Raw genomic sequence first — 26,598 nt, 5'->3', positions numbered from 1 at the left:
AAAATGAATCACTAACCTTTGATAATCTTCATCAGATGACACTCATAGGACRTCTTGTTASACAATACATTTATGTTTTGTTCGATAATGTGCATATTTATATCCACAAATCTCGGTTTACATTGGCGCCATGTTCAGAAATGCCTCCAAAATATCCAGAGTAATTAGAGAGCCACGTCAAATAACAGAAATACTCATCATAAACTTTGAAAGATACATGTTTTACATATATAATTAAAGTTACACTTGTTCTTAATGCAACCGCTGTGTCAGATTTTTTTTTACTTTACGGAAAAAGCATACCATGCAATCTGAGACGGCACTCAGAAATACACAACATTTCTCCGCCATGTTGGAGTCAACAGAAATACGAAATTACATCATAAATATTCCCTTTGATCTTTCATCAGAATGCAGTGCCAGGAATCCTAGTTCCACAATAAATCGTTGTTTTGTTCGATAATGTCCATTACTAGTGTCCAATTAGCTACTTTTGCTAGCACGTTTAGTTCACATGTCCAAACGCTGGCGCCGGTCCAGGCAAACTCGGACGAAAACTTCAAAGTTATATTCCAGGTCGAATAAACTGGTCAAATTAAGTAGAGAATCAATCTTCAGGATGTTGTTATCATAAATATCCAATAATGTTCCAACCGGCGCATTCGTTTTTGTCTACAGAGTAATGGAACACATGGCCATATCATGACTAGCGCGCGTGACCAGGAACTAGCATTCTGCCAGACCACTGACTCAAATAGCTGCCATCCGGCCCCACATCACACTAGAGGCTTCATTCCACGTTCTACTGACTGTTGACATCTAGTGGAAGGCGTAGGAAGTGCAAACAGATCCATATCTTACTGGGATGTGAATAGACGATGAGTTTAACATCAACCAGCCCCAGAATTTCCACTTCCTGTTTGGAAGTYTGCCTGCCATATGAGTTATGTTATACTCACAGACATAATTCAAACAGTTTTAGAAACTTCAGAGTGTTTTCTATCCAATAGTAATACTACTATGCATATATTAGCATCTGGGACAGAGGAGGCAGTTCACTATGGGCACATGATTCATCCAAAGTGAAAATGTTGCCCCCTACCCCTAAAAAGTTAACTGCCTTGTTCAGGGGCAGAATGACAGATTATTATTWWTTTTTTTACCTAGTCACCTCGGGGATTCGATCTTGCAAAYTTTCGGTTACTAGTCCAACGCCCTAACCACTAGGCTCCCTGCCGAACTACAGTCCGATCAAGACCTTGGTGAGGATGCTGAGCACGCAGATGAGCTTCCCTGAAACTGTTTCTGACAGTTTGTGCAGAAATTATTTTGTTGTGCAAACCCACAGATCATCAGCTGTCTGGCTGGCTGGTCTCAGACGATCCTGCAGGTGAAGAAGCCGGATGTGGAGGTCCTGGGTTGGCATGGTTATACATGGTCTACGGTTGTGAGGCCGATTGGACGTACTGCCAAATTCTCTAAAACGACATTGGTAGAGAAATGAACATTCAATTCTCTGGCAACAGCTCTTGTTGACATTCCTCCAGTTAGCATGCTAATTAAACACTCCCTCAACTTGTGGCATTGTGTTGTGAGAGAACTGCACATTTTAAAGTGGCTTTTTGGTGTCCCCATCACAAGGTGCACCTGTGTAATGATCATGCTGTTTAATCAGCTTCTTGACATGCCACACCTGTCAGGTGGATGGATTATCTTGGCAAAGGAGAAATGCTTGTGTATATGGACATTTTTCTGTGATCTTTTTATTTCAACTCCTGAAACATGGGACCAACACTTCACTTTGCGTTTTTATATTTTTGTTCTGTGTAGAACGGTGTCAAATTTATTTTAATTCAAAAGTTATCTGGTTTTTCAAAAGTATCTGTCATCTGATTACAATATTTTAGCTGGTAACATAACTATTTGTTTTTTAAAAATCTGTTACTCTGAAACATGTAATCCGTTTCTCCCTAACCTTGTATGTGCGCGCGTGTGCGTGCGCCAACAGCTCCTGTGGGTTCACATGTGATTGTAGATGCATAACATGAGTGCATGTCTTCCATGTCTACCTCTGTTTAGTGTCATTGTCTGTGAGTGCTGTCACTGAGTTTTTATTTATTTTTAATAAAAAAGGGATATGATCTCCCCTGTACCTTGCCTTCTTTCTTTTGGAAATTTGCCTGACTGAAAGCCTGTAATGTAGCCTAGTCCAATTCCCCTGTGGCGATTTGTCATGGTACCCACACACTGCTACAACAGTGTGGGCATCTGCAATCAGACACAAACACGCCTCCCCCACATACACAGCCAATAATAACATTCTTCTTTCTTCCTGCCAGAAGCATCAGCTATAGCATGCCCACACATTATCTCTGAGGTCCTGAAACACACACCACACTAACAGGCAGACATGGATCTCCATCAGCATGGACTAACCGTTTTGTCAGTTTGTGTATACATGCTTTTTTTTTTTTTTTTTTTTGCCCACACATTATCTCTGAGGTCCTGAAACACACACCACACTAACAGGCAGACATGGATCTCCATCAGCATGGACTAACCGTTTTGTCAGTTTGTGTATACATGCTTTTTTTTTTTTTTTTTTAAGATGCACTATGCAGAAATTGATCCGCCATTTCCTGGTTGCTAAAATTCTAATGGGCTAATTTCAGTTTGACAAAACACGTATAATATAGAGAATCATTGTACCATCTAAACCATTGTGAAATATATTTCCCATAACCAAAAATATTGTGTTTTCAGCTGCTTGATACCGGTGTTCAAAAGGAAAAGACGCAAGAACGAAGCATAGAAATTGAAAGCATGTGCGCCATGCGAATGACTAATTTCTATGTGAATTTGGTCAGATCGCCCCAAAAATGTATGTGTCACGCTGCATTTGTTTTGCCAGAGGTTGCAAGGGAGTGATGTTGTGTAACTGGGTTAGAGCAGGCACAGCAGTGTTTAGACAAAGGCCCTAGGCTCTCCCAATCTGTCAGCTAGCCTCTCACTGCTTCTGTCCTCTACTGCATTTAAACACACACACACACACACACACACACACACTGCTTAGATTAACAGGACTTGGATGGCTGGAAGGATGCTTTGCAAACTTCACTTGAGACATACATTATGAATTATATTAAAACAAGTCTTACTATATCGATCTCTGTGTCTCCTAGACTGGTTCCGGACCCTGAGGCAGCACAGAGGCCCCTGACTGAGGCGGCAGCAGTATGAGTGTGGGTGAGGGCCAGTTCTACAGTGTGCAGGTGGGTGACTCCACCTTCACTGTTCTGAAGCGCTACCAGGAGCTCAGGGCCATCGGCTCCGGGGCACAGGGCATTGTCTGGTAAGACGACCATTATGTAGACAAGAAATATGCCCTCTAATAGGTTCAGTGAGTTTCACTTAATTGTTTATGCCAGTCAAATCCTCCATCTCCACAAGTGCATTCCATTTGGGATTTGGCCATAGGTTGGGTAGTCCTAGAACTAGGCTAGCTACTGTTCTCTATTCTACAAGAATGAAAGGTTCCATGAGTGTCTCTTAGCCTTGCTCTATCATGAGTCATGGCACATTTTTCTCTCCATCCTCCCTTTACCCCCACCACTCTTTCTTCCTTTTTCACCCTTCTCTTTCTCTCCAGCTCTGCTCTAGACTCAGTTTTAGGTTTTCCCGTGGCAGTAAAGAAGCTGTGTCGGCCATTCCAGAACCAGACTCATGCCAAGCGGGCCTACAGGGAACTGGTGCTGCTCAAATGTGTCAACCACAAAAACGTATGGAACCCGATTGTTAACAAGCTACTGTTTGAATGCCCTCTGCCCTGCCTACTGAGCTGATTGTCTATTTTAAACTGACACATGCCGTATGATGCAAAAAGAATGACCTAATAGATACARTAAAGTAATACCTTGATATTACCTGTTTATAACCTATATTCTATTAATAATCTATTCAGCTGATGAGTGGTGTTTGTCTGTCCTCAGATTATCAGGTTGATCAATGTGTTCACGCCTCAGAAGTCACTGGAGGAGTTTCAGGACCTGTGAGTCTTCTTGTACCTGTGATGTTTCTTTTATTGTTGAGTAGTTCTGCGCTACATTGCAATGCGTGACGTAATTCTACATGTACTATACGAGTGTGGACATTGAAACAGAGCCCTAGTCTTCAACTCAAATCCAGTTTGATACAGTAATACCCATAGGTTTGCTGATTGGCGAGAACGTCTATCTCTGCTTGTTCTTATGTCCTCTTCTCCTTCCCCCCTCTCCCGGTCTCTGTGCCAGCTACCTAGTGATGGAGCTAATGGATGCCAGTCTGTGCCAGGTGATCCACATGGACCTGGACCATGAGAGGATGTCCTACCTGCTCTACCAGATCCTCTGTGGCATCAGACACCTGCACTCCGCTGGCATCATCCACAGGGTGAGGAGCGCACGCACACGTGCGCACGCTCACACACCTGCATGAATGCAGCACGTGTGCACACACACGAGCATACACACTTTGACTATATTACAGTGCCTTCAGATAGTATTCAGACACCTTGACTTTTTCCACATTTTGTTACGTTACAGCCTATTTCTAAAATTGATTAAATATATCTTTATTTTCTCAGCAAACTAAACACAATACCCCATAATGACAAAGCGAAAAAAAAATTTTTTTGATAATTTATAACAAATAGAAAAAACGAAATACCTTATTTACATTTTCAGACCCTTTGCTATGAGACTCAATTGATCTCCGGTGTATCCTGTTTCCATTGATCATCCTTGAGATGTTTCTGCAACTTGATTTTAGTCCACTTGTGGTAAATTCAATTGATTGGACATGATTTGGAAAGGCACACACCTGTCTATATAAGGTTCTACAGTTGACAGTTCATGTCAGCAAAAACCAAGCCATGAGGTCGAAGGAGTTGTCCGTACAGCTCCGAGGCACAGATCTGGGGAAGGGTACCAAAACATTTCTGCAGCATTGAAGGTCCCCAAAAGCACAAAATCCTCCATTCTTAAATGGATGAAATTTGGAACCACCAAGACTCTTCCTAGAGCGTGCCAAACTGAGCAATCGGGGGAGAAGGTCCTTGGTTAGGGAGGTAACCAAGAACCTGATGGTCACTCTGACAGAGCTCCAGAGTTCCTCTGTGGAGATGGAAGAACCTTCCAGAAGGACAACCATCTCTGCAGCACTCCACCAATCAGGCCTTTATGTTAGTGGCCAGACGGAAGCCACTCTTCAGTAAAAGGCACATGACAGCTCGCTTGGAGTTCTCAGACCATGAGAAACAAGATTGAACTCTTTGGCCTGAATGCCAAGYGTCATGTCTGGAGGAAACCTGGCACCATCCCTACGGTGAAGCATGGTCGGGACAGCATCGTGCTGTGGGGATGGTTTTTCAGCRGCAGTGACTGGGAGACTAGTCAGGATTGAGGAAAAGGTGTACGGAGCAAAGTACAGAGATCCTTGATGAAAACCTGCTCAGGAACTCAGACTGGGGCAAGGGTTCACCTTCCAACAGGACAATGACCCTAAGCACACAGCCAAGAGAATGCAAGAGTGGCTTCGGGACAAGTCTCTGAATGTCCTTGAGTGGYCCTGCCATAGCCTGGACTTGAACCCGATCGAACATCTCTGGAAAGACCTGAAAATAGCTGTGCAGCTATGTTCTCCAACGCGACAGAGCTTGAGAGGATCTGCAGTGAAGAATGAAGAGGAACTCCCCAAATACAGGTGTGCCAAGCTTGTAGCGTCATACCCAAGAAGACTTGAGGGTGTAATCGCTGCCAATGGTGCTTCACCAAAGTACTGAGTAAAKGTTCTGAATACTTAAGTAAATGTGATATTTCAGTATTTTATTTTGAATACATTTGCAAAAAATGTCAAACTTGTTTTTACTTTGTCATTATGGGGTATTGTGTGTAGATTGAGGGGGGGCAATTGAATCAATTTTAGAATAGGGCTGTAACGTAACGATGTGGAATAAGTCAAGGGGTCTGAATGCGAGTGTCGCATTCCGCTACACTCGCGTTAACATCTGCTAACCATGTGTATATGACCATTTGATACTTTCCGAATGCGCTGTATGCTCTATCCCTCTCTCCCGATAGGATCTGAAGCCCAGTAACATAGTGGTCAAGTCAGACTGTACTCTGAAGATCCTGGACTTTGGATTGGCCAGAACGGCCTGCACCAACTTCATGATGACCCCTTATGTGGTGACTAGGTACTACAGGGCCCCAGAGGTCATCCTGGGCATGAAGTACAAGGAGAATGGTAAGTTGGAACAAGGCTATGGTTGTGTCTCAAACCACACCCTAATTCCCATGTAATGCACTACCCTTGACACTCTGTTTTTGGTTAAAAGTATTGAACTTGGGAAATGGTGTCAATTAGGACACAGCCTAATATACAGTATATTTTTGTGTCTGCATGCTACTAATCTGACTAACCCACTAACAAGTCCTAGGTTCTGTGTGTATTGTGTACCACTGAACAGAGTTGTCCCATTCCAAAAGGTACTGATGTGTTAGAGTGATTGGAATTCCTCAGTGCCTGGTTACAACCTGCAATAACAAATTGCATAAGAATTTGAAAGGAGWGTCGTGGAAATTCTTACACGGGCCCACTTGAATTCAATCTTAAATTAATAATGGTTTATAATCAGTGTGCTTGGAGAGGTTCCAACCAAGTTAATGCATCAAGTACACATGTCGATTAGGAGCTCTAACTTGGCAGTCCCGTTAGTTCCCTTTATATACTGACAAGTTATATTTGCATRATTTAGCTTATTCATAATTAATGTTTGCTTCATTCAAGTGACGACCGATACTGGGCCATGCATGTGACAGACCAAAACATCACAAGGCTTCTTCTCTCTAAGCTGAGACCTTGAAACTGAGATATCCCTTTCTCTAAACAAGGTTCTGGGTGTACTGCCAAATTGCATATGCTGATAGTGAGGATTCGTTCAATCAGTCACTTGCATGAACACAGAAATTGGTTTAGAGAAAAGCACAAACAGAACACACAGAAATTGGTTATTAGAAAAGAACAAATGTAAAAATGTCCATCACATTCATCTTATCACCTGTGTGATGATAATCATTGCATTTAGTTTTCTKCTCTATCATATTTCTCTTAAATTAAGGGAAAGCTCTGAAGGCCGTGAGGCGATACGTAAAGCTTATTAAAKATCAGTGATACTATCMAGAGCAGTGTGCGGTTTCCTTCTTCATTCATCTTATTCAACTGTTGCAATGCACCTGCAAATAAGATTGCTCAGATGTGCGAGTGCCTTTTGAATTTTAAAGTAAGGGAAGTCGACACATAAAACCAGACACTTCAAGCCCTTCGTTCTGTATTATACAATCTAATTAGTATGGTAATACTATCATCATAATAAAGGTTATACTTCTATTAACGGCAATKCATTTATCAAACATACACAGCATGTTCAATAACCCCAATTTAGACAAACTAAGAAAAGAGAACTTGCTGCAGCACATTTTGGCAATTTGGGATCCCCAACTTCCAAACAGGGAWTCCAACCAAGTTGCAGRCGTCCSCTCYGGKTGTGGGGAATTATTCTTAGCAAYAGTGGCAATGTGTTCGGYGAGATCAGTCATATTAGAAGAGTGATCTGGGACAAAAGTACAACATTCATCGCCGATATACACACGGACGCACTATACATGCACATGGATTTAGTACGGTAGTGGTGGAGTAGGGGCCTGAGGGCACACAGTGTGTTGTGAATGTATTGTAATGTTTTTTAAATTGTATAAACTGCCTTACTCTTCCTGGAGTCCAGCAAAATTAACAGCAGCTAATGGGGATCCATAATAAATACAAATGATTGCACAAGTGCCCCCTTGAACTGTCAAGAGCCTCTCTGTTTGCAGAGCCAATTTACACAATTCTTTAGGCATTGCCAATTTTTCTCTACGTCTCTAGAGATCTATTTGGTCTAGGGTACATGCATATTGACTTTCACAGGGAAGAGAGAGAACATGTTATAACAGTTTCACACCAACCTTGATAAGCATGAGATTGCAGCTTGGGCTAACCTTGCCCCAATCTAGTGGCTCTCCTCACATTTTMGGTGTATAGCTCTGTCTCTAGAAGCCTCGACTTTCCAAACCATAATTATAACTATTGATTAATTGTCCAACCCAAATTTCAAATGGCAGTCCTTGGAATCAACTTGAAGCACTATCCCTTTAATTTAAGACCCTCAATTTAGCACACACCGATACTGGCAGAATGTACATTGACATACAGTATATTCTTCTTATATTTCGAGTATTAACTATTCTCATCCCTTGTGGTAATGACATATTTGGTATCTCAATTCATTCTTAGTCAAAATTACTATACATTTCTCAGTGTGCAGACCTCCACAATCAACCTGATACTTCAAATAACTAATTTTGGATAAGCCTAAATCAATTACGGGCACAGTTTACCTCCCTTCCGACACTCATCCTTCTGGTGTTTCTTCATGCGTTTCAGTTTGTCCTCCCAATTGGCACATGTTAAAAGTGGATGGCCCTTGATAATGTCTCTCACCTGMGCCGCTACGGTCCATTATGTCTTGTCTATWTTCCTACAAGTACACCAGCAARTTTGGATGGGATCTTTCTCCATGCTCACTCCACGTGGACCCATGTCTCACTCCTGAGAGAAAAGGCAGTTGATAGCTTCGACTGGATGCTGTGTACATGCTGGCTCGGACTCCGGTCTCACGGTAGAAGTGGTGAAGGACCTTCCTGACCGCCATTGCTTCAGCTGGTTGGTGGGGGGGGGGGTTCACACTGTTCTTGGTCAAATTATCCCTTCCATGCATCTAGACACCATCTGTGGTCACTTTTGCCATAGAGGAGAGACCAGRACAACAGTTTTTAGTTTAGGGCATTTCTGATTTCAGGAAATCCAGACAAATTATTTATTGTATGACAAACTATTACTGCTACCAATATTCTTAATACAGATTTCTAAAACAAATGTTAGAGAATAACAACAGTTGAAACTATAATTTTTTATATATATCAGCAAAAAAAGAAACGACCCTGTCTTTCAAAGATAATTCGTAAAAATCCAAATAACTTTACAGATCTTAATTGTAAAGGGTTTAAACACTGTTTCCCATGCTTGTTCAATGAACCATAATTAATGAACATGCACCTGTGGAACGGTCGTTAAGACACTAACAGCTTAGACGGTAGGCAATTAAGGTCACAGTTATGAAAACTTAGGACACTAAAGAGACCTTTCTACTGACTCTGAAAAACACAAAGAAAGATTCCCAGGGTCCTTGCTCATCTGCGTGAACATGCCTTAGGCATGCTGCAAGACAGTTAACTGCAGATGTGGCCATGGCAAGAATTGCAATGTCTGTACTATTGACGCCTAAGACATTGCTACATGAACATCCTTAGGCATGCTGCAAGGAGGCATTGAGGACTGCAGATTGGCCATGCAAGAAATGCAATGTCTGTACTATGAGACGCCTAAGACATTCCTACAGGGCGGACAGCTGATCGTCTCGCAGCATGCAGAACACGTGTAACGGCTGCACAGATGGTACATCTGACATCACACCTGCGGGACAGTACAGGATGGCAACAACTGCCTGAGTTACACCAGGAAAGCTCAATCCCTACATCAGTGCTCATACGTCCGCAATAGGCTGAGCAGGCTGGACTGAGGCTTGTAGGCCTGTTGTAAGCAGTCCTCACCAGACATCACCGCAACAACGTCGTCTATGGGCACAAACCCACCGTCGCTGGACCAGACAGGACTGGCAAAAAAGGCTCTTCACTGACTAGTTGCTTTGTCTCACCAAGGTGATGGTTGATTCGCGTTTTAATCGTCGACGGATGAGCGTTACACCAATGCCTGTACTTGGACGGGGATCGATTTGGAGTGGAGGTCTTCATGGTTCTGGCGGTGTGTCACAGAATCGTCGGACATGAGCTTTTGCCATTACCTGCTATCTCAATGCTGTGCGTTACAGGAAGACCTCCTCCCTCTGTTACCCTTCCTGCAGGCTCATCCCGACATGACCCTCCAGCATGACAATCCACCACGCACAGAACGAGCAGTATGGCTGATTTCCTGCAAGACAGGAATGTCGTGTTCTGCCATGGCCAGCAAAGCCCGGATCTCAATCCCATTGAGCACGTTTCTGGACCTGTTGGATCGGAGGTGAGGCTAAGGCCATTCCCCCCAGAAATCTCGGAACTTGCATGCCTGGTGAATAGTGGCGGTAACATCTCACAGCAAGAACTGGCAAATCTGGTGCAGTCCATGAGGAGAGATGCACTTAATGCAGCTGGTGCCACACCAGATACTGACTGTTACTTTTGATTTTGATCCTCCCTTTGTCAGGACACTATTCCATTTCTTAGTCACATTATCAGTGAAACTTGTTCAGTTTGTCTCAGTTCTTGAATGTTATGTTCATACAAATATTTACACATGTTAAGTTTGCTGAAAATTAACGCAGTTGATGGTGAGAGGACGTTTTCTTTTTTTGCGTTTTTTGTTGTTGTTGAGTTATGTTTTTAAATTGGCTTATACTCCCCTATCATCTTGGCGAACACTCACTGCAGAGTTACAGGTCAGGGAGTTAGAGGGCTTATTCTGCCCTTGAATTGCTTTCCCATGCAAAATCAGACAGATGGCTAACAACTAAATCTTCAATAAAACTCCCAAGGCGTGACTTTTCTTGAATTAATATATTGAAAATGTTTGTTGTGAAACTGCAAAATACAGAAAAGAATATACTTTAGTATTCCAATCGACATATTGTAGCTGTACATTATACCTTTCAAGTTGCATGAAAATACGAAGCACGTGCCAAGGTACCATGCGTCTGGCATGACGCCAAACCATCTAGCTAATTGTTACTCATGGTAATTAGCTAACTCCTTTCATTACCCTAATAATGTACAACCATCTCTGTAGAATAACAAAGCATTTTACACTAGAAACAGTAACAAAACTACAGTGTTGTGTATTTTACAAATAGTTTGCATGAGCAAAGTAATACAGCTGACGGCATACATGCAAGGCAATTTGTGTGAGTAAATGCAACCAATCAACATTGATAGGTAAGCAGCTCTATCAATAACAAGCTTATCACTAGCTAAATGCTTGAATCGAACTTACAAACTATAAAAATATTTTCCGAGGCTGAAGCGTGACAAGAAATAACTACACTGAAAGACCTGCACCGTAGTGTTGTTTTTAGCTGCTTCTATGCGTGCAGAACGAATTCTCTACTTCCTGTTTGCGTACAGTCTAAGTACCAGAAAGCTCCACTAGGGGGGCGAGTAACACCATGGAACACAATGAAAATCCATCTTAACCATTGTAATAAAATGATCTGTTACCTTCTAACCTGGATGGCAGCACAGGGCTGTTAATCCTAAGGGAGAAATCCCAACCATCCAACAGACCCAATCTGGTGATATGTGATATGTGTTATTGACGCAAGACGAAAACAATGAGAAGACAACAGCAATACACATCACTTGATGTGGGGAAAATCCAAACGGATTGAGGTTAACTGTCAACCATTTCCAACATATTTTTTCCCTTTTTACAGGCAGGCATGTGAAGAAAATCAATTGCGAATTTACTCTTGTACATCTTCAACGATTCTCTTTTTACTTTCTTTGCACCATATGTTACTTCTGTACATATTTAATAACACCACGTATTCAAAAACACCATGTTATTTGTAATGGCTGCAGACCACGTAGAATTTTCTTATAAATGCCTACAGACAGCTGTCAGCGGGGCTTTCCATGGTACCGTTCTGCCCTCACKCYAGTCTTCTCATAAAACTAGTGAATATCCTTCTCTCTATAAGACTATGGGTAMCYTTTTTATGCGTTACTCACCTTGATTTTTATTTTTCATATTTTTATTCCGGTTAATTTAAATGGACTTACTGAAATCAGTTGCCGTCCCTCATTTGTTCGCTGATGTCTCCTGGGTAGCTCACAGTAAGGGTCTGGGCGAGTCTCATCTTTTGGTCAAATGGGAATTTACCCTCAGGCTTCATGAAATGAGCCACCGGTTTTCCTCGCAGACCCCCACTGGAAATTCTTACACAGAGACACTAAGTCAATCTTTAAATTAATAATTGTTTATTATCAGCGATTTAGAGCTCCTAATCGACATGTGTACTTGGTGCGTTAACTGGGCAGTCCCATTTAGTTCCCGTATATACTGACAAGTTATATTTGCATGATTTAGCTTATTCATAATTAATGTTTGCTTCATTCATGTGACGACCAATACTGGGTCATGACATGTGACAGACCAATATATCACAAGGCTTCTTCTCTCTAAGCTGACCTTGTTGTAAAACAAGGTTCTGGGCGTACTGCCAAATTGCAGATACTGATAGTGAGGATTTGTTCAATCAGTCACTTGCATGAACACAGAAATTGGATATTAAAAAAGAACAAACATAAAAAATGTCCATCACAGTGGGTTGGTTTTAAAATGGAGTGCTGTTGGTCATGTTTGGTGTGTCTAAGGACCTTGAAGGGTTGGATGAATCTTTTCATTGATCATAGTTAGTGATTCTACTAAACTATTGTGGTGGCTGATMAAGGTTAGAGAACGAACAGTGACTGATCATGCCGTTCTGATCATACAGCTTGATCATGTTTATATTGATGATGGTTGTTGAATGCTGATGGTTCTGTGCTGCTCTGCAGTTGACCTGTGGTCTGTTGGCTGCATCATGGCTGAGATGATTGCACACAAAATCCTCTTCCCTGGAAAAGACTGTATCCTTTGTGCGTGTTCRTTCCACTTATGACACATCACTCTATGAGAATTTGTATGTAGCAGTGTTACATAGTGAATGGTATTCCATTTATGTTTTTTATCGATGTATAGTAGTCAAACCTACTTCCTGTGTAGGAAGTTAAGGCACATTTTTCCAGTGCATTAGAAGTTTCCAATTGACCTTTTATCAAAGGAAAATACCTCTTAAGTCGTCATCAGGGCTGAAATACAGGAAAGGGGAGRGGTTTAAGAACATTTGTTAAAGGCACACAGTCTAAAGCAAATACTATCCACGCCCTGATCACATCCTATTGTACCAGCTACACACACACACTYGTACACAGAAGGGTTTGCGTTAGCCAGAAATATCCGGCTTTTGGCCTTTTTTTATTTATAAAAATAAAAATAATAACAATAATAGTAATCACAATTGGCGCCAGGCTATTGTCTGGGAGAAAAAAATCAAATTGCGAAAGAATGCTTTTTTTTGGCTTATTCGCAGTGGTGGAAAAAGTACACAATTGTCATACTTGAGTAAAAGTAAAGATGCCTTAATAGAAAATTACTTAAGTAAAAGTATTTGGTTTTAAATATACTTAAGTATCAAAAGTAAATGTTATTGCTAAAATATACTTAAGTATAAATCATTTTACATTCCTTATATTAAGCAAACCAAACATTMATTTACGGATAGCCAGGGTCACACTCCAACACTCAGACATAATTTACAAACGAAGCATTTGTGTTTAGTGARTATGTCAGATAAGATGCAGTAGGGATGGCCAGGGATGTTCTCTTGATGTGTAAATTGCACCATTTTCCTGTGTTCATAATGTAATCAGTACTTTTGGGTGCYRRKKAAAATGTGTGGAGTAAAAAGTACATTACTAAAGAAAATAATGTAGTGAAGTAAAAGTTGTCAAAAATATAAATAGTTACGTTTTTTTTCTTGTAACGACTTAACTAAAAAATACTTTAAAGTACTACTTAAGTACTTTACGCCACTGCCTATGTTGATGTAAATACATTTGACCAGTCATGCTTATCGGTCTATGGGTTAATTTGMATAATTGAATTGGCACGTTTGTATATTCGTTATAGATACATGGGCTTTGAGCGGAAAATCTGTCGGACAGCACTTTTATAAGCCCAATTATTGCTAAAAATTCTAAAAGCAGTCACGTGTTAAAAATAGTTTTGTGGCCACGATTTAAAAATAGCTATTTTTTGTCCTCAACTGGTAATTGAAGCGCGCTTCACATTCACTATTTAAATGCATCGGCAACGGAAGTCAGGGTTCATCAGCGCGTCACACACCACTTTGCAATGAGCTGGAATCAGTATCCATTTTGATCATGTATAGCTACTTAAATGTTTAAAACCTTAACATTTTACTACATTATGAGGCATGTTTTACCTTGCTTCAAATTAGCCTGGGCATATGCCATTGAAACCAGAAGTCTATTTATCTCATGTTCTATTGGTTTTAAATTTCCTTTCATTGTCCGGTAGCCAAATGCCTTGTGCACATTACGACGCTAATTATGTTAAGAAATAATACTTTACATTTTAAGCTAAACGTTATGATCTGTTTCATCTATTCATTGCTTTTCAACATTATTTTTTATGTAGCCTAGGCCTACTGGTTGTATGAATTTGGGATCYATCTTCCCRCAACTGTCCCAGAGATAGAATAGTAAACTTTTCTACTATGGGGAATAGTAGATTGACATGGCTCATAGGTGACACATCCATAAGACTAGGGGAATCGACGCTTTCCCTAAGTAACTTAAATTATATAGCCTAATTARCCTACTCCTGTCTAWACCGAAATAAAACATAGTTTGGATAACAAAAGGCTATTGCTGTAAAGGGAAGACAATGAACATCTGTCTTTTAGTAACCAAATTCTCRACCTAATTGAACAGTAGGCCTATAGCTTATCTTATTAGCACCAGCGGAGAGTGCGCACTGCGCATGTTCACTCTTTATCGTTGTTCGGTCAGTGCCACTTCAGTTTGTTTTTGGACAATAATTTTCTCCTCCGGTTTAGATGGACGTCATGTTCTATTTGCGTCTCCCCCTTCTCATAGGCCTTATTATATGGACAGCGTTGTTTTCATTTATCAGTTTCAGTGTCAGCAGAGTAGGCTACCCTGTAATTTGTTGTATTAAAAAAGATTCTGCTTATGTCTCCAGTTATATAAAGTGTAGTGGAATTGCATGAAATTTTGTTTTTCCCGTGCAAAGAAAGAATAAACGTATCTGATATAGCCTGYAACCCAGGACTCGCCGATATACACGTGCAGTCTTTTTTTTTTTTTTGCGAACTGTGACCGAGTTATATTATTAGCCTAAATTATGATTGGACAATCTACTCATCACATTATGCATAGTAGGCTATCTTACATAAGTCTGYAAATGCGACGATGCATTCAATGCTTTATTATAAAGGTGCATTTTTCTGGTAAAAATGTGCTGAAACTCAAACGCCGCCTATGCACAGGCTGGTGATTTTGCTGTTCGTTACTCGTCTTGTTGGCTGAGGAAAAGTAAACGTGGACCGTTATTCTAACATCTTCAAAGTGTCCAGTAAGGACGCGCGTTATTGCATCCTCGACTTGCAAATCGAGAAACCGAAAACGGCTGTGTAAACTGATAAGCGGCGCTCCTAAGCATGTGAGAGGAGCCTGAAAGGCTGTGTTTGAAGTTAGTTAGTCTGTCCTTCCCATCCTAATGAGTGCTCTCTGAATGGAAACAGCCTGGAGTACATCCCTAACTCTGCATTTGAAACATTTCATAACTCTAACGCATTATTCTGCCATTAACATATAATAATTTAACCACTGCCATATGTCTTTCTATGATTTTGATGATTTGTGTTATAAAGACAACCAACCATATGTTTGAACATTGTGTTTTTCGTTTTSTTCCTGTTCCCAGTGGACATCTGGTCAGTGGGGTGCATCATGGGAGAAATGGTGAAGGGCAACGTTATCTTCCAGGGCACTGACCGTATCCTTCATCCACCTCTCTCTGCCACTCTTTTTTTTCTCCAATATCTCACTCCTCATCCCTTTCCTCATCCCTCGATCTCCACTCCTCTCTGACACTTGATTCTGCCATTGTCTCCATAAGTATTTATACTTTGGCTTGCTTTTTGGTTAGATCCACATGGACGATTGAGACCACCTCATTGTGTTTTTCCTCCAACCAGTATACGTCACCTCCATTGAAAAAGAACTGGGATGACTCCGATTTAGCATTTATACTGGCTGCCTGTTTCACCTTTTCTAATGGGAATGGGCCCTTTCTCCCCCCCCCTCTCTCTCTCTCGGTCAGACTGTATTTTCTTCACAGATTTTTAGTTTATGTAATACACACACCCATGTTCTCCTTAACTGTGGTGCCTGTCCAGACATAGACCAGTGGAACAAGGTGATTGAGGTGCTGGGTACTCCCTCCATGGAGTTTATGAACCGGCTGATGGAGACTGTGAGGAACTATGTGATGAACAAGCCTCAATACCCAGGGGTCAACTTCGCTGAACTATTTCCTGACTGGGCCTTCCCCTCTGATTCCGAACACGACAGACTCAAGAGTAAGATATCTCCCCTCTGACCTCGTTGTTTTGACTTTTTTTTTTTTTTTTCTTGGTCCTGGACGGCTCTAGTATCGCAGGCTTTTGCTCTAGCCCATCACTGAGACACCAGATTCAGCTGACCAAGGCCGTAGTGATGAATGGATGAGCTGAAGCCGGTGTGTTTGTGCTGGGCTGGAGTAAAATCTCGCTCACATTGTAGAGCAGGAGTGAAGAACACTATCCAGCAATATTTGTGTTGCTGTATCAAATCGATCTAGTTGAAAGCTGGATCAGTATTCTTATCTAACACCTTGTGTGGGCTTAAGCGGTCCCATAGAGACCACGGGGTCTATCTTAATGAAATGATGTCAAGATAGTCTTGGTTGCTGTAGAAACAGTGCAGTGAATGTGCCATTCTCTCATTTCCATGACAGCGGGTCAAGCTCGGGACCTGCTGTCCAAAATGCTGGTGATCGATCCCGAGAGCCGCATCTCAGTGGAAGAGGCCCTGAATCACCCGTATATCCATGTGTGGTACGATCCAGGAGAGGCAGATGCGGTGAGTGGACTGTTCCACATTTTTGAGAGGAGATGTATAACAGTTGAAGTCGGAAATTTACATACACTTAGGTTGGAGTCATTAACTTGTTTTTCAACCACTCCAGAAATGTCTTGTTAACAAACAATAGTTTTGGCAAGTCGGTTAGGACATCTACTTTGTGCATGACGCAAGTCATTTTTCCAACAATTGTTTACAGACAGATTATTTCACTTATAACTCACTGTATCACAATTACCAGTGGGTCAGAGCTTTACATACACTAAGTTGACGTGGCCTTTAAACAGCTTGGAAAATTCCCCAAACAATGTAATGGCTTTAGAAGTTCTGATTGACATAATTAATTACATAATTTGAGTCAATTGGTGTACCTGTGGATGTATTTCAAGCCTACCTTCAAACTCCGTGCCTCTTTGCGTGACATCATGGGAAAATCAAAAGAAATCAGCAAAGACCTCAGAAAAAAATGTAGACCTCCGCAAGTCTGGTTCATCCTTGGGAGCAATTTCCAAATGCCTGAAGGTACCAAGTTCATCTGTACAAACAATAGTACGCAAGTACAAACACCATGGGATCACACAGCCGTCATACCGCTCAGGAAGGAGACGTGTTCTGTCTCCTAGAGATGAACGTACTGTGGTTGGAAAAGTGCAAATCAATCCCAGAACAACAGCAAAGGACCTTGTGAAGATGCTGGAGGAAACGGGTACAACAGTATCTATATCCACAGTAAAACAAGTCCCATGTCGACATAACCTGAAAGGCCGCTCAGCAAGGAAGAAGCTACTGCTTCAAAACCGCCTTAAACCAGGCTACGGTTTGCAACTGCACATGAGGACAAAGATCGTACTTTTTGGAGGAATGTCTCTGGTCTGATGAAACAAAATAGAACTGTTTGGCCATAATGACCATCGTTGTGTTTGGAGGAAAAGGGAAGGCTTGCAAGCCAAAACACCATCCCAACTGTGAAGCACGGGGGTGCAGCATCATGTTGTGATGGTGCTTTGCTGCAGGAGGGACTGGTCCACTCACAAAATAGATGGCATCATGAGGCAGGAAAATTGTGGATATATTGAAGCAACATCTCAAGACATCAGTCAGGATGTTAAAGCTTGGTCGTAAATGGGTCTTCAAAATGGACAATGACCCCAAGCATACTTCCAAAGTTGTGGCAAATGGCTTAAGCACAACAAAGTCAAGGTATTGGAGTGCGCATCACAATCCCTGACCTCAATCATAAGAACATTCTGTGTGCAGAACTGAAAAAGTGTGTGTGAGCAAGGAGGCCTACAAACCTGACTCAGTTACACCAGCTCTGTCAGGAGGAATAGGCCAAAAGGAATGTGGAAGGCTACCTGTAATGTTTGACCCAAGTTAAACAATTTAAAGGCAATGCTACCAAATACTTATTGAGTCTGTAAACGTCTGACCCACTGGGAATGTGATGAAATAAATAATTTGCTGTACTATTATTCTGACATTTCATATTCTTAAAATAAAGTGGTGATCCTAACTGACCTAAGAYGGGGAATTTTTACTAGGATTAAATGCGAAYTGAGTTTAAATGTATTTGGCTAATGTGTATGTATATATGGGGAACACATTTGTTTGGTCTGATATGTGCGTCACTGTGTTGTCTATGTCGTATCTAATAGCCTCCCCCACAGATCTGTGACAAGCAGCTAGAGGAGAGAGAACACAGCATYGAACAGTGGAAAGGTAGGGGGTGGCTCCCTCTAGGGACAGCACTCTCTCACCTGTTCTGATACAGTACATTACCACACACAGTGTAGATGACTGTACAGGGATGAAATGAATCACTCTTTCTCCTCAGAGCTCATTTATGAAGAATTGATAGACTGGGAGGAGAGGAACAAGAATGGAGTGATGAAAGAAGAGTCCGGTAACTCTTTACACAATACACAGATACAAGATCACATCTTAATGTACTATATAACAAGTCCTCTAGGTCTGTTGTGTCTGTCACAGTGGTGAATGTTAGTGGACCGGGCCCCAGGGTTGGGGTTAATTGCACAAATTCGATTTGTAATTCAAATTCCAGTTCAGTCTTTGAATTCAGAGAGAATTTAACTCCTCTCAATTCTAATGTTAAGYAAATTCCAAGAATGACATTCCCAATTCAAAATTATCCCCAATAATTCCAATTAGAATTCAAATCCCTCAGGCTTTCAGGCTGATCATGTCACTGTTCAGACAGCCTAGCTATAATGGAAATACAATTTTTTAAAGTTTTTAAACCAATCCTGCTGTCCATTTTTTTTTTTTTTATACTATTTGCGTTGATTCCATCAACTGGGAAATGTACAAATATTGAATTCCAAGATCAAAAAATTCAAAATTCTAACAGTCTAATTCCAATTAAATTCYGTAACGTGAAGGTTGTTGAAATTCAAATTTGAATTCAACGTAACTTCTCCACTTCAAGAATTGAATTGAAATTTCAAATTAAAATGGGTTTGACCCCAACCCTTGGTGGACCCTGCCAGGTATTAGGGATGGGCATGGTGATTCGCATATTCTAATATCCAAATGAATGTTAGTTTTCAAAACATCAAAAAAATTGACCCAGAACTGGAAAAATTGTTACACACAAGGATATACAATGACATTTGGAAAATCTTAATTAAATATAACCACAAACTTCTTTATGTACATGCATTGAGCTACTGCTGTTTCAGATGGTTTTGAAAGTAAATTGTCTACCGTTGCGACCGGTAAATGTAGCCTACAGTTCTGAGGATGCATCAAATTATTTTGTTTGAATTTAAAGCAAATTTTCTCTCATGGGCTATGGGTTGCATTTACATGAAAAAGCATTTTACTATCATAGTGCATTTAGCCCACTGGTTGGCTCTGACAATGGTATGCTATTTTCCTCACTTCAAATAGCAGTTAGCCTATAGTCGCTCGCGCACCAACAGAAGACCTGACACAGATCAATGCAAAACACCTTTTGAAACAGAATCCGTTCTATTATGGTGAACATCAGACTTCTCTTTCACTGTTGCTGTTAGCCTAGGCTACTGTTAGCCAAAAACACTGGAGAATAGCACCCTGAAAACAACTGCTGTTGTGGCATTATGCGTCATTCTGATTGGTCTAGAGTCTAACTTATTTTTGATTTTTTTTTTAAATTGGCTCATGGTATTATTTGAATAGTGATATTTTAAAAATGTCCATCCCTACCTGGTGTGTGTATATAGTAGACCAGTGGTCACTAACCGGTGGATCGCGATCGACTCGTTGCTCTTCAAGGCATTCCTCATCGATCACCAAACATTTCTGTAGAAAAGCCAAAGACAAAAGGTTGCGTTCTTTTATTTATTTTATGTTGTGCTTTTGGCGGTAGGTGTACTTGATTCAGAAGTCCTGCACACTGGGTAGGCAAAGTTTACCCATTTGGAACCATTTCATTTGTCTAAAAAGACAAACTCCGCCTTCCCAGTGGACCGGCTAAAGCGAGTACGCCTACTGCGCTGGCCAATCGGATAGCTTAAATCACCGTGCCAACAGCTTCCCCAGCCACAAAGTTTGATACTAGCCTAAGTGACRTTTCATGACTTTTAAAACCATGACCAGAGAGAGACTGTCAATTTGKTTTTTTTTGTCAGTTAATGTCTAAGTTTTTATTCAACAGTATTACAAAACATAAAATGCGCTTCTCCCTATGTCCACTCGCGCTGCAGCTGCAATGAATTATTAGCCAAGTCTATCGATAGCCATGCTTTTTAAAATTATTATTATTAGCAGCTCGTCGTGTCTATTTTTATATCGAGGAATATTTCACTTTCTCTGCTCATAGGAACAACATGAATTTGTGCATGAGGCAGATCAAATAAAATGTTTGTCACATGAGGTGCGACTCGAGTTTCGCCATCAGGTGGAAGACTGTGTCCCCTCTCTCTGGTCTGTCTCACCAGAGGAAAGGAAGGAGAGAGCAGGGACCGTGAGAGGCGGACCCTCTGCTGCTCTCTCCCTCCCTCCGCTGAGACTAATGATGTGTTCAAAACAACTGGGAACTCGGAGATCTCCTACTTCTGACTTCAGTGCATTCAAGACAATTGGGAAGTCGGGGAAAATAATTTGATCCGTCTGGGGAAAAATAGYTTTGAACGGTCATCCAACTCCGAATTTCAATTCAGAAACTCGGGCGTCTTTTCTAGAGCTCCGGCCTGAAGATCACTGACGTCGTGATTTGACCTCGTACCCCCCCAGTAAACTAAAAAAGCAAATTATTTCAATCAATGCTCAGCTGTGCCTCGCAAGTGCTACACCAACTGATCCATTTTATTATCAAAGCTTGAGTTTTGAAATATAATATGGTCTGAAGAACAATATTGCTAAGCATTTAGCCAATATGTTGTGATGTATTAGGCCTACTGTTCCTACAGAACTGTTTTTATTAGGTAGTTTTTAAAAAAAAATGTATTTTTTTTTTTTTTTTTTTTTTTTTAATAGCTGAACAGGAGATCTCGGCTTGATTTGACTGCAAAAGTAATCTTGACTCGGAAAAGGTGACCACTGCATTAGACATATACAGTATAAACCCTATTATATTTTCTCTCTCTTGCTGTCTGTCCGTCTTTGTGATAGATGCAGTGAGGGGGTTGGCCTCCCAGTCGTCCTCGGCCAATGACATCTCGTCCATGTCAACAGAGCAAACCCTGGCCTCAGACACTGACAGCAGCAGCATTGACACACTCACTGGACACCTGGACGAGAGCCAATGAGATCACACCAGGAAGTGTATATGTTTCTCTCTATTCTAGCTTACTTTGTCTCGCTTACCTCCTTTATTTCTTTCCATCTCCTTTTTTTTCTCTAACTTCCATGCATAGGTCTATTTTTCTAAAGAAAAATTGTGCGATCTTGGACACGTATAGTTTAGCTGTAACCCCAGAGCAGTGTTTCACTTCTATCCAAAGCCTTATTTTTCTGACTGTGTGTAAGAGGTGCAAGTTACAATATCTATATTGGGTTAATAGCCTTTTTATTAATATTTAAAGTATTCTGTAATATATTCTTCCATTTTGAATATCTGTCGTGAGAAATCTTGGCAAGGGCCTTGATATTTACTTTGCCTACCTTAACAAACATTTTTTTTTTTTTTTTCAATTAAGGCTATAAAGATTTTAACCTAAAGACAGGAGTATCATTAGATTTGAACAGCTGCTTTCTGCATGCTACAGCGACAAAGCTCTAATCACATGATCAAATGTTCATCTGATGATCAACCACTAATCACATTTTTWGATTGTTTTAGTTAGGTAGCAGTGTTGAGAACAAGTGAGAGTGGTGCCTGCTTTGAGGATAGTGTTTTAATTGTCTTGAGTGATGTGGTTTGGAGCTGTTACTCCTCCTGACCTCCAGGGGTGGCTGTGGTTGCAATGTAGAGGTTTTATTTCCTTATAAATGTACTGTATGTAATAGTATCAAGCTRAAGCTCTGATAATGCACGTAGATATGTAGCTAGGCATATTTGTTTGTTAGACATTCAATGTACCCATAGAAACAKCTTCTTATAGTACAATCAACCCATATGCCATAAGGTACAATGTGTATATTGAAATATCATTATCCTGTACAAAAAAAAGGTCCATGAGTTTGAATTCTTTGCTAAATGTTGCACACCACTGATGACGTTTGACCCATACAAAACAAGACCCTTGTGAAATGTTTTTATTGATAATCAAATGCACGGGGCATCTTATTCTAAACCATTCCATCAGTACTGGAAATCCTTTGGGAGAAATCATGACATAAAACATTTATTCTAATTGAGGATCTAGAGATGTAGCAACTTAACAATTGTTGTTCAACTTGCATGGTGGCGCATACACTGTACTTGTCTCGTGTGTGTGCTATATCGCTACCATGCTGTCCTCTCATCGTTCCTCTAATGGATTTTGCTTCTTGAAGACGAGGACAACCACATCGGTAGGTTAATGCCTATGGACGGCAGGACAGTCACACAGTGGTGGAGCACGGCTGTTGGTTTGGAATGTGGACATGTCACATAACTGTACAATGCCTAGTGTGATTCTGGAGCAGAACTCTGAGCATAGATGGAACCTTAGAACTAAACAGATTTTGACRAAAAGTAACTCTGTTGAATGATGGATATGCACAAGCAGACATAATGTAGTCAGAGGAGGACTGTACCCCATGTTTGTTTTCCTTTCAAACCATGACGGCCTTATTCATTCATCATGCCTTAAACGACCGGAGGAGTGTGGCTCACTCTTTACATCCTATTTGTTAAGGACTGAGGTGTGTGTGTGTGTACCATGTTTAAAACATTCACTGTGTACAAACTGTACATCTYATGTTTTATCTTGTTCATTTCCTTTTATTTTGTCATTTTTATAATGTACTGTCTGCAATGACATGCTGTTTCACAATACCACTTTGCCTTCATGTTGTCCTTCCCCATCAATTAAAAGTGGACAACTCAAAGAATGTGATGTTAATTGCTGTAAATGCAGAGGGTACTGTACATCGATACCAGTTYAGAACCTTCTAGATGTGTGTGAGCGCCTCTTGCGCTTCCCCACCGAACTGGCAAATCGGCWGTTCCAGATCCCGACCCAGCATTAGAAAGTGCTAATAGAGGTGTGGTATAATCATCAAAGATGAGGTAAACATGACGCAAGATAAAGGTGTATGAGCCCGTGGTCTGAATCCATGGACAAGATACTGTAGCTTATGAATATGCACATTTCTGATAATTAACCTTTCCATAATCCATTAGAATTCCTGAAGGCTTCAGCGCTTCATACTCAAATGGTTCCTCTCCAGCTGGCCTTAAAGATTGTGTAAATAGTCTTAGTTTAAAGACAGTGTCTTATCACTTCCAATCTCATCATACATACTTCACTTCCTCGGCACATACAGTACACACCCCTCGGCCAAAGGTCAGTCTCAGAAACTCCTGACAATTTTCTCCGTCTTCTTGGCCTCGTTGTTGAGCTCTCCGAAGGTGTCAAAGAACTGCTCCATCTCCCTCTGCAGGGCTGCGTTTCGGAGGTCTGCTGCAGCACGGCCCCTCTCTGACTCCAAGATCTTAGCCTGGACCACAGAGTACCACCGCCTCTGCTGAGCCAGGCTGGCCCGGAGGTCAAACACCTCTACCTGGAGAGCCTCGTTCCTCTCTTCCAGACTGGGAGGGGGGGGGGGGGACAAAGGGTTGGTGGGGAGGGACGAGAGCAGGCTTAGAAATGGGGGGGCACAGTAACTGCTGAGCCGGGTTAGCCCTCAGGTCAAACACCTCTCCCTGTAGGACCTCTGTTCCAGACTGTTGGTGAGAATCTCAATTGCATTTTCCTTGGTTCATTTCGTCCTTTCGCCTCTTAAAATGGCGAGGYGAAGGCGCGGGGAATCAGGGAGAATCACAATTGTATTTCCTTAAGTGCTCGAAGGAGAGAGTGGGTAAGGGGGACAGAGTGAGAAGGAGGAGAGCAAAAAGGGTAAGGAAGAGCGAGAGGTCCTGAGCCAACACCTCGATCGAGTACCCTTTTTGGGGGCATCCATCGTGGGATTAGGTTAGGGTTAAGGATGGTGAATTAGCCTGTGACAGTCCGACATCATTGTCCCTGTGTGCTGTATGCTCCTAATTTTAGCTGTATGGCCAGTTAGTCTCAATCTGACCAGGCATCCCCTGTCTGTATCAGTAGTAGTGAGGTATGTGTCAGTGTCTAGGTTAGCACAGACCCTTTTATATAGCTCTCTTTTTTTTCATCCACCGCGACACAAACAGACTCTATTTCTATGTTTTTAGGCATAATATTACTCCACCCGAAGAAAACAATTTCATGAAGTGTGTAATTGTCGGTTTTTGAATTCCGGTGTTCTTTAATATGCCAGTCATGGCATTCATTCCTTGTGTGCGTACTAAATGACATGTCAAATAAATATCGAAGAGAAGGCAGGAAAAGTGCTTGTGGAATATTCCATGACTGATATCTGTCAGTAAACAGGATGAGGGGGGAGGGGGGTTCACGGGAAACAGCAGAGTGGACACACACGTCTGGATAGAAAACCTTTGCAACTCCTTTATCACTGAAAGTACACAGAGAAACCATGTCACTCCAAAAGCAAGCCAAAATGTGCTTGTCAACATGTTTATTATTATTATTAGTGTGTGCACATTAGATGATGATGTTCTTACCTGTGTATGCGTTCCTCATACTCCTCTCTCTGCCTGGCTATCTGCTGCTGGAGGCTGGTGAGGAGGCTGCGGAGGGCGCTGGCTGAGGGGTCTGCCAAGGGCAGGGGAGGGGGAACCCGGGCCCCAGGGACAGGTACAGGGATAGGACCAGAAGGCTGKAGAGGCTCTACTGGATGGGCGGCAGAAGCCTGTAGAGGTGGGACAAGGGGCTGGAGATGGGAGAAGTTATCTGGTCGATGGGGTTGTGGATGGATCAATGGCTGGAGTTGGAACATGGGCTCGTCCTGGTTAAAGTCCAGTTCTGGGTCAAGGTCTTGGTACTGGTCTGGTACATTGCTGGCACTGCTCCCTGCAAGGAGGATTTCACAGGAAGACCAGGAGCTACTCTCCCCGCTGACCCCTCCATCCTCCATCAACCCCGAGACCGGCACCGGGACCCTCAGGAAGCGCTGGGGCGTGGGGAAAGTCACAGTGGTTTCCATGGCAGCGTCCTCGGTAGGGGTCACGGCGTGAAGGTTGTCGTAGACGGAAAGAGCGCTCTCGTGTGTGTCGCTGTGGCTCGGGCTGGGGCTCTGCTGATGCCGAACGCTCTCCACCTCCTGCACTCCCTTATTCCCTCCTCCTCTCTCTCGTCCTCTCTCTCCTCTGTTTGTCCCCATGTCCCAGCCCTGCCTTCCCAGGCTTCCCCAGCTGCAGTGACTGTGAGCTGGCAGCACGCCAGCCCCTCTCTCCCCTCCTCTTCCATCTCTCCCCATTCCCAGTGTGGGAACCACAGCTGCAGCTGGGGCCAGGCCAGGGAGGGAGGAGGGGTGAAGGATTCCGGTTACAGCAGGGTTGCAAAGTCCCCCACTTTCCCTTTTTCTCTCCATCTCCCTAAACCCTCTATCCCTCCCTCTCCCGGCGTGGGGTAGACAGTTGTCGTACAGGGGGTCGGTGGAGCAGGAGCTGGCTGTGGTGGGGGTTTCGGTGGGCAGGCAGGGTAGCTCCATGTCACTACCTCACCCTAGGGGGGTCCGGCACGGTGAGGGGGGGGTGCTGAGGGTTCGAGGGGTGCAGTAGTGACACCTTGCTCTGCTGTCAGTTTAGTCAAGGAGAGGTCTGAAGTCTGGTTGTAAGTCTGTCTGGAGGTGTAAGGGAGGGTCCCTGCTGGCTGTCCCCTGGAAGGAGTGCCGTGTCCTTGGGAGGGAAGTGTGTGTAGGACCCCCTGCCTGGTTCTCCTCGGTGTTCTTGACGCGGCTGGTGGACGGCAGGTAGCAGGAGTACTGTGGCCGTCTGAGGAAAGGACTGCAGCACTCACTCAGCAGCTGTGTGGAATTGTGTGTGTGCGTGCGTGTGTGTGTGTGTGCGTCCGTGCATGTTTGTGTCTTTAAGCAGCCCTGACTTCAGCTGTTGCACCATAACAGCTCCTGASGGAGTGACCAGAGTGTAACTCAGCCTGGCTCATTCCTG

General features: G+C 42.4%; 2 protein-coding genes across 4 annotated transcripts in view; one reads left to right on the top strand and one right to left on the bottom strand.

Moving 5' to 3' along the window:
• LOC111965385 (mitogen-activated protein kinase 9) overlaps nucleotides 1-22,092 on the top strand; it is a 29,051-nt gene extending 6,959 nt beyond the window's left edge. Inside the window, exons 2-12 of one of the 3 annotated variants that reach the window (XM_023989559.2) lie at nucleotides 3,183-3,352; nucleotides 3,650-3,779; nucleotides 3,990-4,048; nucleotides 4,290-4,428; nucleotides 6,117-6,282; nucleotides 15,763-15,834; nucleotides 16,238-16,420; nucleotides 16,837-16,961; nucleotides 18,629-18,680; nucleotides 18,796-18,864; nucleotides 21,576-22,092. In XM_023989559.2, the coding sequence (XP_023845327.1) occupies nucleotides 3,237-3,352; nucleotides 3,650-3,779; nucleotides 3,990-4,048; nucleotides 4,290-4,428; nucleotides 6,117-6,282; nucleotides 15,763-15,834; nucleotides 16,238-16,420; nucleotides 16,837-16,961; nucleotides 18,629-18,680; nucleotides 18,796-18,864; nucleotides 21,576-21,712 (1,248 nt within the window). In that variant the 5' untranslated portion in view covers nucleotides 3,183-3,236 and the 3' untranslated portion in view covers nucleotides 21,713-22,092. Of the gene's footprint in view, nucleotides 1-3,182; nucleotides 3,353-3,649; nucleotides 3,780-3,989; nucleotides 4,049-4,289; nucleotides 4,429-6,116; nucleotides 6,283-12,746; nucleotides 12,819-15,762; nucleotides 15,835-16,237; nucleotides 16,421-16,836; nucleotides 16,962-18,616; nucleotides 18,681-18,795; nucleotides 18,865-21,575 lie in introns of all 3 variants that reach the window. The other 2 variants (XM_023989556.2, XM_023989558.2) reach the window with 2 other exon arrangements.
• A 1,709-nt stretch (nucleotides 22,093-23,801) lies between these two features.
• Nucleotides 23,802-26,231, bottom strand: LOC111965386 (rho GTPase-activating protein 24-like). Its single transcript, XM_023989560.2, has 2 exons — nucleotides 25,150-26,231; nucleotides 23,802-24,141 (listed from the first exon to the last, which is right to left on the bottom strand). The coding sequence occupies exons 1-2, from the start codon at nucleotides 26,136-26,138 to the stop codon at nucleotides 23,904-23,906; spliced, it is 1,227 nt and encodes a 408-aa protein (XP_023845328.1). The 5' UTR covers nucleotides 26,139-26,231; the 3' UTR covers nucleotides 23,802-23,903.
• Nucleotides 26,232-26,598: the final 367 nt, after the last annotated feature.

This window comes from Salvelinus sp. IW2-2015, linkage group LG6.1 (genome assembly GCF_002910315.2).
Source record: "Salvelinus sp. IW2-2015 linkage group LG6.1, ASM291031v2, whole genome shotgun sequence".
Classification (NCBI taxonomy): domain Eukaryota; kingdom Metazoa; phylum Chordata; class Actinopteri; order Salmoniformes; family Salmonidae; genus Salvelinus; species Salvelinus sp. IW2-2015.
This window is presented reverse-complemented; position numbering and strand designations above follow the sequence as displayed.